Source organism: Patagioenas fasciata, chromosome 13 (genome assembly GCF_037038585.1).
Source record: "Patagioenas fasciata isolate bPatFas1 chromosome 13, bPatFas1.hap1, whole genome shotgun sequence".
Classification (NCBI taxonomy): Eukaryota; Metazoa; Chordata; class Aves; order Columbiformes; family Columbidae; genus Patagioenas; species Patagioenas fasciata.
In genome coordinates, this window is record NC_092532.1 from 24,530,655 (window position 1) to 24,545,602 (window position 14,948).

The 14,948-nt window shown below is 41.6% G+C and overlaps 1 protein-coding gene across 1 annotated transcript in view; it reads right to left on the reverse strand.

Moving 5' to 3' along the window:
- Positions 1–7,721: 7,721 nt before the first annotated feature.
- LPCAT2 (lysophosphatidylcholine acyltransferase 2) overlaps positions 7,722–14,948 on the reverse strand; it is a 32,514-nt gene continuing 25,287 nt past the window's right edge. Inside the window, exons 12-14 of the mRNA XM_065848283.2 lie at positions 11,471–11,569; positions 9,606–9,747; positions 7,722–9,331 (exon numbers count right to left, since the gene is read on the reverse strand). Coding sequence (XP_065704355.1) covers positions 9,078–9,331; positions 9,606–9,747; positions 11,471–11,569 — 495 coding nt within the window. The 3' untranslated portion in view covers positions 7,722–9,077. The remainder of the gene's footprint in view (positions 9,332–9,605; positions 9,748–11,470; positions 11,570–14,948) is intronic.

Genomic DNA, 14,948 nt, shown 5'->3' on the forward strand with positions numbered 1-14,948 from the left:
GCTTCATTCAAGAGCAATACTTTCAAAATTCCTTTTACCGCTGGATCTTTAATCGGTTCCTTTTGCAGGGACGAAGCAGCCGTGCTTTTAATCCCCCTTGAAGTTTGCTGAATTTGTTAAAATCTGCCGCGTTGTCTCCTGTTGGGAATGCATCCTCTACCGAACTGCAGCGAGGGGGTGACCTCGATAACATACACGATGTCTGACTCTATTTGGAGTTTACTAGTAAAGCCCCACGTTTGGCCTTTAATGGTGAGCATTTGCCTGTAATATGTAAAAAAATCACCCTTAATGTGTCTCTAGAGGGATGCAGTTGAGTTTCAGGATTGTTTAATGATTTTTAAAACAAACACATGAGGGAGACCTGTTCCCGGAGTGAGGAGACCTCATTTCATTAGTCTCTGAGAAAGCCTCAGCTGCTCTGCTTCTCCCAGCAGCTTATTTAGTAAGACCCAAGGAAGGGGTAAGAGGGCACTTCCATTTGTTTGACGTTCAGCATGGCTTTTGCTGCATCTCTTGATTTCTTTATTTTTTTGCTTTTCACATACTACTGTGATGTACAGATGCAATTTGAATACAGTTCTTTTTATTGAGATGATACAATCTCTTTGCTTCTAGTTAGTAAGTGTAGTTATTTGAAATGCAAATGTGTCTGTGTTACTTTGAGTGTTCAGTGTTCTGTACAGAGAACAGAGATGGAGCGGGTGAAGGGAAAGGAGAAGCAATATGATCTAAATGATTTTGCGGCTTGAGACTGAGCGCTCACTACATCTGAGAGGAATGCACACCCGTTTGTGAAGTGTTTCAGCAACTGAAAGAACTAAGTTCTGTTTATTATATTCTGTAGGAGCAGCTGAAATTCAGATTGCTAGTTGCCAGATATTCATTGAAAGAGTTACGCAACAAAAGTTGCCGTGATTTTAGAATTAATATTGCCTGGAAAAGCATTAATATTTCCTGGAAGGCTGCGGTTTAGGTTGGCAGTTTGTTCTCCCTCTCGTTTTGATATGGTTTAGAATTTTTGTAAATATTTTTCTGCAGGCAGGGAGCAGAGGACACAGCACACGGTTTCAACTGTAAAACAGGAGTGGTCCAGCTGAAGCTGTGGAGGAAAGTCTGGGGGGTAACCCAGGGCTGAATGTGCTCAATTAAAACTATTCATTAAGTGCTCTCTCATTTTACATGACTGGTGTGGTATCTTCCCAAGGGACTGAGGCACATTCTAAGGAGGGAGGACATTGTCCTTGTCGCATCAACAGTGCTTTCTTGGTACATCGTGACATCTTTTCTGTGGACTGTGTTTCTCACTGTGCTGTATGGGAGATGTGTGCGTAATGAATCCAGTGGAAATAAACAGTGTTTTCCCCCTTATGAATATTTGATCTATGATTTATTTATCCACCCAGACTTAGACTAATAGCATGTCAAATGCTGCCTGTTTGTTTTCCTGTTGACATATCTCCATCAGCACTGTCTTCTGTATTATGGACAGGAAAAATATTAGCCGACTTATAAAACAATGGCTTGACAAGCCCAGTTCTTTGATGTAAGCTAGATGGACTCCACTTGGGACAATAATACCAGATTAGGTGAAGGGCAGGGGGCTTTTGTCTGCTGTGAAATTGTTCACGTTAGACTGGAAGAAGAGTAAATTGAGACTGACTGACTCCAGCAGAAGGTCAGAACTGACCAGAGCTGCCAGGGCAGAGTTGTCTGTGTCACTGTGTCGCTGTATGGGGACCTTAGTTCTCCTTCCTTTGCGCCTCAGCATGCACCAAACCATGGTGGAAGGAATCAGGCTTGATATCACTGGAAATACCTAGTTGACAGCAAGCAAGTCAAAGATTGCTGTAGATAAGAAGTACAAATACAGGGAAAAAGATGCTGGAAAAGTCTAAATGCACCATCTTGCCATAAGTGATCAAATCTGTTTAATCTGTGCTTTTTCGTGATCTGATGTTGAGTTCGCCATCTCGCGTCTGGAAAAAAAACATCAGTGGCAGTGTTAAAGCAAAGAATCTCAAATTTGAGAGAGAGATTTGGGACACCATGAGCACCCAGGAGTAATTCAGTTAATGAGGAGTCAGAACCCTTGTATTTCTCTCTCTGCTGTGCTGGTACCCTCCTGTGTAACTTGTGGCAAGCTTTCCTTTTGCCTTGTGTATTTACAAACCGGTAAATATCCAGGAAAGCCAGAAACTCATCATTTGTGCTTTATACAATGCTTTGCTAACTGTTTCTTCTGTGAGAGCTGTGAAATCCATTGTAATAAAATGAATAATACTGGAGAGTTTTGTCAAAGGTGTCTCCTGTTACTTGTCACCGTATGAAGGGCGGGTTCTCTTTGGTCCACAGATTATCTTTTCTACTAAAAGAGAAGTTTCCTCTATATAAAGCATAGACGTTTGCCTTTAAAATTGTCAACAGCAGAGGTAGAAAGAATGTCTCCTGGTCCTTATTTCAGAGGTTGTTCTACATTTAGTGTAGCTTTGAGTTAATAATAGTTCAAACTTGCATTCAAACTGCATAGGTGAAAATGCTGCTGTTTCGCTCTCCCCGGTGTATATTGACAATACGCTTTTCTGCTTACGAGAGACAGGCCGTCAAAGACATGTGATTGAGTAATGTTATGGAGGTTGGCATGTTTTCATTCAAAAGAGCAGCATACAGAATCTAAACATTTAAAATGATTTCTGCTTTGAATGGCTGCTGTAGTTCATGGCTGGTTATCTCCCATTTCAAAGACTTCCGGCAGCGGGGAAAACAGCTTTCCTAAAACCTGCTGGCAGCTCTGCTGTGACTCCTTCGAGTCTGCTACACTTTTTCCTGTTCGTTTCTTCTTTACATTTTAAGAAAACATCTTGAATTTTCCTGCAATCTTTGATATCAGGAGATATGAGCAGAAGCAGAGACTTCAGTATCTAATTGTGCACTTGGCCTTATCTTTGTCTGCAAGGCTGATGTTTACCTTCGAAAAGGAAATTATTCTTTTTGAACAATCAGCCTCTGAGCTTTCATCGTGTGTCTCTAATTTGTAGTGCTTTGCTCCTAGTGCACTGTCAGATGCTTAGTGAAGTTTTACAAAGATAATGTCCTTAACAAAGGGGAAGTACTTTATTTTTTTAGAAGAAAGCTCTTTTTAACAATAAACCGAGCTGATCAAAATGTTCTTGATAAACTGGACTTTTAAACTCAGTAAAGATAAAGCTAAGACACTGCAGTAGGTTGGAATGAGCAGTTATAGGAAGAGAGAAAGGGGAAAGCTGGTTAAGGAGCAGCTCTTTAGAAGGGGATCTGGGGCTTACAGATCAGCGACAGCTGTATGTGAGTGGGCAATACCGTGTTGTTCCAGAAAAACCGAGCCTTATGCTGGATTTGTATGCAGGAGTATTGACTGCAAACTGTACAAGCCTTCTAATCTACTGGGAATGGTAGGACCAGAGCTGAAACGCTGCCTTCAGAGAGCTTAAATGAAAATAAACACAAGTTCAGTAAGTGCAACCCATGAGGAAAGAACGGAAGAGGTTTTGCTTTTTGGTTTAAGAAAGACGGGCTGGGAGATGCAAGAGTGAAACAGGCGTTATGATAAGCTCTGGGTACGTGTATGTACAGATATAAATAGTTACCCTGCAGATAAGTAGAAATGAATTGGTTCTCCTTGAGTGCGGTGACTCCGGCAGCATAAGTATTCAGGTTCTACCGGTAGAAATCATTAAGCAATGGACCAGGCTGTATGGCAAGACTGGGCAGTCATCCGTGGCGCAGGCCTTTAACAGCAGGTTTAATCTAATGAATTCTCACTGTTGGGTATTCTTGCTAATAACGAATCCACAATGAGACATAAGCTAAGTAACATTCTCAAAATGCCTCAGTTTTGCTAGTGATTCCTAGAAAACACAGATCTCCAGTCTCCTGTATAAAACCCGTAACTAGTTTGGATCATTCCTGTTGTAGTACTGTTACACTGCTAAACTGAGTCTCATGCAGCCATTATCAAGAGATAACACACTCAAGGAGACTTCTAGAAACCAGGGAAACTTGCTCGGTTTTACCTATGCCCAGTTTAGAACAAAGCAACCAGCATGAAGGTGTAGCTTCAAAGATGAGCCGCATGTAAATCTCATTTTAACATGCAAAAGAAGAATTTCAACAGAATGTTTTCTAGATAGTTAATTAAAAACTGACAAAGAAAGTTTAATATTATTTCCTTTTAGCACATGAAAATGTGTAATAGTATGAAAATGTAGAACAATCATGATGTGAGACTAGAGGAGGGGCATATATTTACTTTCAACCTGTTATGGCTAAGGGGGCTTACAAAAAGTGGTAGGTAGGGCCTAGTGAAGGTAATGAAGTATTTCCTATTATAATATTGTCATGTGTCTCTAATTACTAGTATTATTGCGTGCTTTTAATAAGGACCCGGTATCTGATTGATGCCCAGCGGATTAAGCATACACTTCAGTGCTTAGCGGAGTTGGGTCCTTAGATGACCCTTCTCTCTCTCCTTTGTCGTGGCACTCAAACCTGCTGCGCCTCTTGAACTTTATCTGAGTAAGTGCCGCATACTGTATTCATATCAGACACATTTTTTTGTTTGCATTTTGGCTTTATGAAATGTCAGAATCAATCTTATACTAATGAAATGTCCAAATTTCATCTCAGCTATGAACATAGCTGCTAATCCTATAAGGTGTTTACTTTCTGCCTCTCTGGCTATGTATAGTAACAGAGAGTCTGCCAACTTAAGCACTGCTGACAAACGTCTCCCTCCTGCTAGTCAGTCTAATAAATGTTATTTCCTTGAGTAAAGATTTGAAATTAATTAAATGTCATTAAAATCCCTTGCAACCTTTGACAAGTTTGCTCTTACTGCAGGCCAGTAAAAGTAGGTATCTGAATACAGCATGTGCCCCCTGAATCCCACCCAATTCAGTAATTTTTGGTTTAATCTTACAATTTCTTAACTTTAATCGTAGTGGAATGCAACGTGTGATGCTGGTGCCTGCACAGGTGTGCTGCTCCAAGGGATGCATAACTGAGAGGGAAAATGTGAGCCAAAGGACACGAATCAGAGTCCAGCCTTCCTAGCAAACCATACAGAGTATATGATCATTTGTAGTTACAAACCTCCCAAACCTTTCTTAAAAATCAATCTTGAAATTTTTCCTGTGGCATTCTCAAAGTGAGAGCCGTGTAATTCTCAGCCTGAAATCCTCACTGGAGACTGTGGCCAAACCATGCACAGGCAGACTGTCCAAAGAACGTGGGTGTGTTTATATACGTAATGACATACTTTTACATTTAGTTTCTGAGCTTCAGGCCCTGATTTTCCACATCCATACATTCTGAGTAGGTCTTGGCACCTATGCAAACACCACTAGAAGCCTGCTCAGGCAGAACAGTGTGTTTATTTGCACTGGCATCGTGCCTGAGGAATTACCCAGGAATAGGGCTTTCCTTGGTGTGCCGACTGCCACTGGAAAAAAACATTTTAACAGATCTGTGGTACCCAAAGAACACCGTGTGTTGGATGGGAATCGCTGGGCAGGGGACAGATGTGGCCGAGCAGCCGTTCCCCTGTGCAGTGGTCCTGTGAACGGTCGTTAGGGGTTGAACAGGCAGGGCACACAGTCCTCTTGCAAAATTTCCCTTGCAAACTGTTTGGGAATTGCTGAATGTTCTCTGTCCCCACGTTATGGAACAAACTGACAAGGGAGAGCACTTAACGCTTTCAGGAATGTTGTGGGAATATGATTTGGTGCATTACTTTTTCTGGTGTAGGCGAGCGTGGTGCCTCTGACTGATGCTGCACAGCAGTTGGCTGTGGAAATAGGAGATCAGTTTTCAGATGTTTCTGGAAGCGTTACTGTTCCTCACAGTTCTACTGGTGGACAACAACCATCCAGAACTATGTGGTTTTGGCAGTTTAGAACCAGGTCTCGCAGCAGCATGATCTGACGTGAAATCTGGATGTATTATCTCTATTTCTGCTTTTATTTAGGCAGTGCCTCTGATACAGTGAAGGAAGTACAAATACAGTTGTAACTTCCCTGGAGCAGATCTTTCCCTCAGAAATGGACCTCTGCTGTGGCCAGTGGCGACCTTCCTTAAACAAATTGATCAGGACTTACCATATTCATATCTTCCTTGTTCCAGGGTGAACATGGAAGGTCCACTTTTCTAGGTGACCTGCCGTGGCCTTTCATGTGTTTGGAAACAGGAGTTTAGCTTTTAAAAAATGTGAATGAGATTTATTCACAGTGTATGTGCAAACTTACCAGAAAACATGAAAAACAGCAGCTCACGGGCCTCTGTTCTTGAGAATTAGTTGTTTTCCTCTTTTAATAGACTTGTCCGCATCTGATTCTCACCCTTGTACAGTTAAGATTGCTGCAGTTTCTATGTGCTTTACAGCATCTTATTTTGGTATATGCGAAGGATTTATCATAAAATCCATATTACAGCTTGACAGAGGAGTACCAATTAAATAGATGATGTTTCCTATGGTGACATGGGACCCAATATACCTTTCTGGCTCTACCATGCACGACTCAAAATGATCCTTAAGCACCCCACTGAACTGAGAACTCGCACCTCAGGAAGTCTCAGGCAGAAAGGTGTCATCCCTCAATGCCCGATTGAGAACTATTTTCCGTTTAGTATTTTCAACCTTCTCCTTCTGTTTAGTTCCTGCTCTGCCACTTAATGTGATGCCTGTTTATTGCAGGCTGCTTTTAGTTCGGTCCTCTTAAAGGCTCCCTGAGGCACAATGATGCCTAGAAATTAATGTATCCCCTTCCCGCACATCAAGCAGATGCGTGTATATTGAGTTAGTGTCTCTAACGTTTAGCCGATTTCTTTTCAGAGCATAGTTGAATCACTGCTATATACCAAACCCCTTTGTTTGTGGCCTTTGCTCCTTAAACTATTGGAGTATGTAGATTTATATACACAATATTTTTAGCTTTAATTACACAGCGCTTGCATGACTTGCAGGTTTTTATAAAATCACTGGTCCTGAATATGCTGCACTGTTGGTCAGCATAGTGCTGCAGTTGTTGAATGTGGCTGGATTCAACAGGACCACGAGTGAGGCACCCTTAGCATTCCGAGGACTTGAAGTGATTGTTATGTTCAACCACCTATAATTTTCTTACTGGTTGGAATAGAAGTCGTCTTTGAAAAGGTTACTGCTGGTTGAAAAGCTGAGGACTTTGGTTAACATGCTGGGCAAAAGCATCCTGCTGAGGAATTAATATGTATTCCAGCGAACTGTACAGCCAGGTTAGGGTAGCTCCTCCTTCTCTAAAGTGAAAGAAAACTCTCTCCTAATGTTCGTGTTACACAAAGCCATGATTGTTACTTCTCAGCTGTGGTTGAGGTCACTCATTTTACCTGTAAATAGCAATGCTTTATTTTCTGTCAGAAGACGCTGGCATCTGTCCACATACCTATGAATCTTTGTTGTGTTGTATGCCCTCTTGCTGAGTTAGCCAGCAGAAGGAACTCCTTGGAAGAGTGAGTCCTGTCCTGCTTTCCTACTCTTACCATAAGGAAAAGTGCCATCATACTCAGAACCAGAAACGCCAACTGCAGGTAGCACGGTGTTTAGCAAGGTAACACATCATAAGCACAATTTCCTGGAAATCCCCCCAGCCCCTTAAGGTAGCCAGAGTACCCTGCCCACTATACCAAAAAGACTCAGCTGTTCAGGTGAAGTCTGTTAAAAATATAGATTTATTTTAAACGTGTGGAACATCAGGATAGGGCCAATAATAAACACAGAAAGATTAAACATGGCAATGAACTTGCAAACAGACAAGGCAAGCAATAACTTAAGAGGCAGAGGTTACCGTTTCACATAAGAAACCCACAGAAAATTGGTTACTTTTGGTACTAGACATTCTAGACTTCGCTCATCTTAGTTTTAAGTTGAAAATATTCTGTCATTCCAGCCCTTCCCATTTTTTATTGACAAGTTATTGTGTAAATATTTATATATTTTAAATACTATATAAAGTGCATTCAGATGAAGGACGGAAAAAGGTAAAGGCCCAGTTTGCAGTGCACTAGAGGGGACAGAGGCAAAACATTCTCAAATCATCAACTAGAAAGAGCTTGGCTTTGAACCAGATTCTAAGAACATATTGAGTAATGGCACATAACGCAAACATGGTTTCCAGGAGACAACTTCAGAGTAGATACTAACTGCTAGAACTGTGGCTTGGCAGCATATTTGCCTTATAAGTTTTGCGGAGCAAGGTCACATTCCTCAGCTGATAATTACTAGCATAAAAATATGCTTGTTTGATATAGTCCTCCTAACGTGATCCTGAACAGTTGTTACTGTAAACAGCATTCTGTTTCTTTTCAAATAGTTCATTAATTCTTGGGTCTTACTGTATGCAATTTCCTGTAGAATGTGAGTTGCATGTTGGAATTCCAATTAGAGTTTTGTTGTTAGAAGGGCAGCCATTTTCATCTTTAACTGGCCTCTAAGCCTAAAGCTGTTTCTCTTAACAGCATCAGCATGTCTTGTTCAAAAGCTTAGTCCTTATAGTTCACAAGTAGTTAAGGGAAATCTAAGGGCAGCTAAAAGAAAACACCAGCTTCAACTCTCAGCTTCTTCTAACTCATTTGTGTCTCTCAGAAACTTGAGAAAGGCTAAGGGATATTGTAAATTAAAACCCTGCCTTTTTTTTCTCCCTTAAGAGCTGTTTGGGATGTAGAGGAATTGAGTAGCACCAAAAATTCCTCTTGTTTTTCACAAGTGGACTCCTCAGTCTCCTTTCTGAGATGTCACTGCAGAGCCTCTTACTCCTCTTAGCACATCCGTTACTTTTGTGGAAGTATGAACTTGGAAGACATGAACAGCATTCTCAGTGTTGGGATACTGACATCAAGGACAGAATAGTTACAGTGTTTTTTCCCTTACACTCAAACAGCAATAACTCCTCCTGATAGGAAACTTTTTTTTTAATTGTAACTTCCATCTCTTTTTTATATCAATTGTACTTATGAATAGCTAGGAAAAAAATCGTGCAGAATTCAAGAGCTGAATTCTTTAACTCTTCTCAGTCATCTTTTTTGTCAGATGTACATGAGTAATCCTCGTCATTGCCTTCAGGGCAGACTTTATTTCTTGCCATCGGTGTTGTTTCTGAGCCTGGGGCGGCATTCTTTGTAACCGGACTCTCTTTGACTGGGCTGTCATTTGACTCAATGCCGTCTTCGTCCAGCATACCTGAGTGGTATCTCTGTAGCTCTAGGTATGTAGTAAACAACTTGGCATATACTGGATGCGTGAGCGCATAGTTCTTGAACTCATCTGAAAAATATATTAAAAAAATACAGATACTATAGTGCAGCAACAAAACAAAAGAAAATTTCAGTGCCTGATCCTTTTGCTGAAGCTCATCTCCAGTTAGTTTCATCTGAAGCATCTCAGGCAAGTCACACAAATCATCTATGTCTATGCTTCAACAGTGTTCCCCAGAAACAGGGTATGAGAACCATCAGATAATTTCAGGGAGAAAAAAGGTAGGAAACTCTCACTGTCAAAATGACTATTAGTACTCTTCACCGGAAAGGATGTAACTTACCATAGGACAGCTTCTTAGTTTCATCTGCATCTATTTCTTTAAACAGCACAGAAACATCAAGGTCGGGCACCCCCAGAGCCGCTTGAATGATATGAGCAAACTCTTCTTCAGTTACAGTGCCATCCTCATCTGCATCAAAGAGCTGGGAAAGACATGGCGTGTGGAGATACTTCAGCATCAGTTTGCCTATGAACCTTCTGTGCACATCAGCCACCCATGTTAGGTTTCTAGTATTCAAGAGGTGATCTGCAAACAGTGCCTGGATTTGAAGAAACTGGCTGCATCTCAGCTGCTTTATTTTGCAAAAGATTTCCTGTATTTTCTCTGGAATAGGACTAAGCAGACACTTAGCAAAGCAATGTACATGCTACGGTTGGGATATATTCTCTAATAGGAAGAGTACGTAGTAAAGCTGCAACAACAAACAAACCTCCTAGCACTAGTGCAGTAATAAAACTCAGACAAAACTGACAAAAACAAAACATAAACAAAGGTTTACGTTAATTACCACCATGAGCTATGCGAAGGGCCTGCTAGATTCAGCCACTGTATACTTGAACGTCTTGGGTTTTAGTCTGCATTTTCATTATGGTACATCTGCCATCAGATTAGACGTGCCATAGTTCATGCTCTGATGTAAAATACCTAATTTTTAGTACGTGTGATCTGTCACGCACTAAGGAATTATTGCAATTAACAAGGAATTAACTGGCACGCAGGCAGTAGATGTACGCTGATCATCCCATCCTTCTCAGCAGTGTGACAGTAAAGCACCTGCTGGGAATCAGCCCCTGGAGAAATACGAGAGGTGGATGGCTGCACTTCTCAGGTATGTGCAGCTTCCCCGTTGCGAGAGAAAGTACATTTAGTTGCAGAGATAAAAAGTAGCAAAAGGAAAACCATAGTTCCATTTCAGACTGAAACAGGCTTTTACCAGCTGAACAAGTTGTTTCCTGCTGAAACTGGGAATTAAAGCAAATTTCTAACTTTAGAATCAGTGCAACTGTTAAGATACTGAAGAGTATAGTCTAAAACATAGAACAATCTGTAGTGATAAAATATCCCCGAAACAGTCAAAGTCCCTTCAGTAGCGCTTATCTGTAAAGCAGTCAGTAGGTATAATGGGTTGCCATAAAAATTCTGGTACTTCCTGAAAACGCATCGGTACTAACAGGCATCCAGTTGAAGATGAGCACGATCTCAAGATATTGTTCAATATGGTTCCTAAGAACAGATAAGTCGGCAAAATATCTGACTCTGTGTCAAAGATCTACTAAAAAAAAGTCACTCGAGCATATTCCTACTCAGGGATTCACAACCTGGGCACCCTGGTCACATACTGGCTGTTTGTGCCCGAGATCTGAAAGGAGCTACTGCTTCTCGCCTGCTTGTACCATCAGGACACCACAGTACAAGCCAAGAGATGATCTGGGGCAGTCCAGTTGTGGATGTGCCAGTCCCAAATAGCCCTTCTTGGGTTTTTTTATTCCCCTCTCCCCTTTGTTAACAACAGTGACCCACAAGAGGATATTGCTCCATCTGTTGTTGACTTGTGACATTGAAGAATCACAGCAGAAAAAAACCTCAGGCAAAAAAAACCGCAAATGCTGCTGAATCATTTTTGGAGTTAGCCTGCCAAGTTACATATTCATTAGTACCTTCACATGGCTTTTGAAATCCTTTTCTGTGAAGGTGATGCCTGCAATTTTCTCCCTCCCCTTCCCACACTAAATGTCAATTGCTTTAAGAGTATTACTCACATTTGCATAACAGATTGAAGCTATAAACTTATGATTTGAAAGCTAACAGATTTACAGTCAGTCTTGATTTGTCAGGTTTGTAGATTTACACTAAATTGAACTTACCTTAAATGCCATCCGAATAGTTTCTTCTGTGTTGGCTGGGTTACAAAGAATAGACAAACCAATTACATACTCTCTGAAGTCAATGGTGCCATCTCCATTCTGTAACGAAAATATGTATGGCGGTATAGTTAATATAGCAAATCACTTTGAAAGCTGTTCTATAAATCTACTACACAACATTCACTAAGCCAGTGTACAACACCAGAGGTATTTTTTCTAACTGCTTACTAAATATATGTAATACTAGGGCTGAAGTAGAAATACGCATATTTTCAATAGCTAGAATTTGGGTATCAATTTCTATGTTATAAACAACCAAACGATTTAAAACAACATACAGGTTGTTCTTTAGTATGTGTCCTCTCAGAAGTCTCTAACAAGAATTGGAATAGATGTATTTAAGGCATCTGCAAAAATTCATGTAGCACTGACTGAAGTTCAGAGACCAATGCAACATCCTCGAATAAACAGGCCAACAGTGAGGCTGTTGCCTTGAGTTAATTTTTCCTAAGAACCTTCAGCGATAAAATATATGCCAGTGAACCTTCAGCCTGAAGAAGCAGTAAATCTACACGGTCTGTCTGAAGCCCTTCTTTGAAGCAAATGCATTGCCCTACATGCTATTTTGAAGCCAATACATTGCCCTACCTTTTAAGCCAGAAATGCAATGAATTTATTATAACTGCCTCTCTGATAATATCAGTTTTGATCTGAGCAAACATTTTAATACGTTTACTTCAAAGCTACATCAACAAAACGTTTGAAGCTTGCTTTGATGGGATTCGTGATTAATTCTATGTAAGCTGTATTATATTTGCAGATAGAGAAAATGGCAGATGCCCACTGAAGTATATGCTTAAGTTAGTAGCGTTCCTGTGACCAGACTAGAAAGTTTCTTTAGGGTTTGGGGAAACATCTGGTCTGGGGAAGAACCTGCATATAAGCATGAGGTGAAGGGACATGGAATAGTTAATGAAAGCATAGTAGAAATTACTAGCAGCTCATATTTGGGAACATTCACAATAGGGGCATTCATCAGAAACATTTTAAAAGCAAACAGAAGAGTAAAACTGATTTCCTTTTTGGATAATGTGTTGTGCAGTTCAAGAAAAAGATTTTTGAAACAGTGGACTCCCTAGGTCTGAGGACAGCACAGAACCCTTCGGGCCTAGAGAGAGAGAGCTGGGCTCCTGGGGACAGCACAGAACCCTTTGGGCCACGAGAGAGAGAGCTGGGCTCCTGGGGCAGCACAGAACCCTTTGGGCCACGAGAGAGAGAGCTGGGCTTTTGGGGCAGCACAGAACCCTTTGGGCCACGAGAGAGAGAGAGCTGGGCTTTTGGGGACAGCACAGAACCCTTTGGGCCACGAGAGAGAGAGCTGGGCTTTTGGGGACAGCACAGAACCCTTTGGGCCACGAGAGAGAGAGAGCTGGGCTCCTGGGGACAGCACAGAACCCTTTGGGCCACGAGAGAGAGAGCTGGGCTCCTGGGGCAGCACAGAACCCTTCAGGCCTAGAGAGAGAGAGAGCTGGGCTCCTGGGGCAGCACAGAACCCTTTGGGCCATGAGAGAGAGAGAGCTGGGCTCCTGGGGACAGCACAGAACCCTTTGGGCCACGAGAGAGAGAGCTGGGCTCCTGGGGACAGCACAGAACCCTTTGGGCCACGAGAGAGAGAGAGCTGGGCTCCTGGGGACAGCACAGAACCCTTTGGGCCACAAGAGAGAGAGCTGGGCTCCTGGGGACAGAACAGAACCCTTTGGGCCACGAGAGAGAGAGAGCTGGGCTCCTGGGGACAGCACAGAACCCTTTGGGCCACGAGAGAGAGAGCTGGGCTCCTGGGGACAGCACAGAACCCTTTGGGCCACGAGAGAGAGAGCTGGGCTCCTGGGGCAGCACAGAACCCTTTGGGCCTAGAGAGAGAGCTGGGCTCCTGGGGACAGCACAGACCCCTCTGGGCCACGAGAGAGAGAGCTGGGCTCCTGGGGCAGCACAGAACCCTTTGGGCCACGAGAGAGAGAGCTGGGCTCCTGGGGACAGCACAGAACCCTTTGGGCCACGAGAGAGAGAGCTGGGCTCCTGGGGACACTTCAAAATTCTGTTTTGGGCTTTCTGCTGCTGAATAGCGGAAGATGAGCTTGTCAGTGGAGAAATCCTCAGGCTGCTTTGTAGAGCACATTGAAAATCCCGGATTCTATAAAGCAGGGATTTCTGTTGCTGAATTTATGCCTAAAGATAGTCCTTTTTAAACAAAATATATGTAATAGTGAGTTCAGTACTAACATTTCTTTATCAAGCTGTCTGTCAGCATTCAAAACTGCTAAAATACAATTTTCTTTAGCTTTCAAAACCAATTCAGGACTGGTTTGCATGGACAACTGTTACTTTCTTTATATTGATAGACTAAACAATCTTTTTTGAAGATTTGCAATCTTCAATCATCTTGTACTTTAAATGCCTGTGAATTTTAAGGACACTTATAGCAAAAATATGAATAGTCTCTAGGTTACTTACATGTGTGTAAGATGTATAACTTTTGACATTTTTTAATTACTAGAAAAGGACAATGTTCTATTATAAATGCTATTTTATTTACAAATCTGTGGTCTCACTGTGCTGCTGAGTTTGACTTTATTTTGGCTACATCATAGTTCTCCTAACAATAATAGATCTCACTTTAAAAATGCACCATTATAAACCTGAACTCCTTAAACAACTGAAGCAAAGGTGTAGATAACAATTGTTCAGAGTTCCACGGGATATTATTTTTGGACAGTTTTATAGAAAGTATTTTTAGGAAAGGATTGTTTGACGCCATTAGAATATTTTTAAATGTATTTTTAAAGTTAAGAATAAGTATCACAGGAAAAGAATTGGGAAGTAAACATTACATAAGATAGGCTCATCTAAAAAAATTCTGAAATCAGTTAACACAGCTTTGGCTGTACATGCTCATATTGCTTTCATTAAAGTGCCAAAACCCAGTAATCTAACCCAAGTGCAATCTGACACAGAGAACTCCAGCCACCTGAATAGGAAATAAACGCACTATCCTTGCAAGATCATGTTCTGCCCAGCCGTGCTACGCCCTGGGATGCCACAGTCTCCCAGGCGCTCTGGCATCCTGCTGAAGGGCTGTTACTTTGAAAAAGAGATGGGACTTAAACTGAACATGCACGAAAACCTTCAGCGCTCCTGTAGCGCCGCTGCAACCAAGCACTTGCTATAGGCTTTCTATGCAGATCTAGCTGTGTTTGCAGCCTGTGCACCCCAAAATATTTTAAGGAAGCAATATATGAGCTGAGCTCGTATAGCAAATAGCAAAGTAGAACATCAATATTTATCTATTTGTGTTTGTTACACAAAATAACCAAAACATAGTGTAACCTCAACAGCCCTTGTTTTCTTTAAGGTTTTTCTGCTACCATTTTCACTATAGCATGCTATGGCAACTAGGGTGGTGGTGTTTTTCTTATATGAT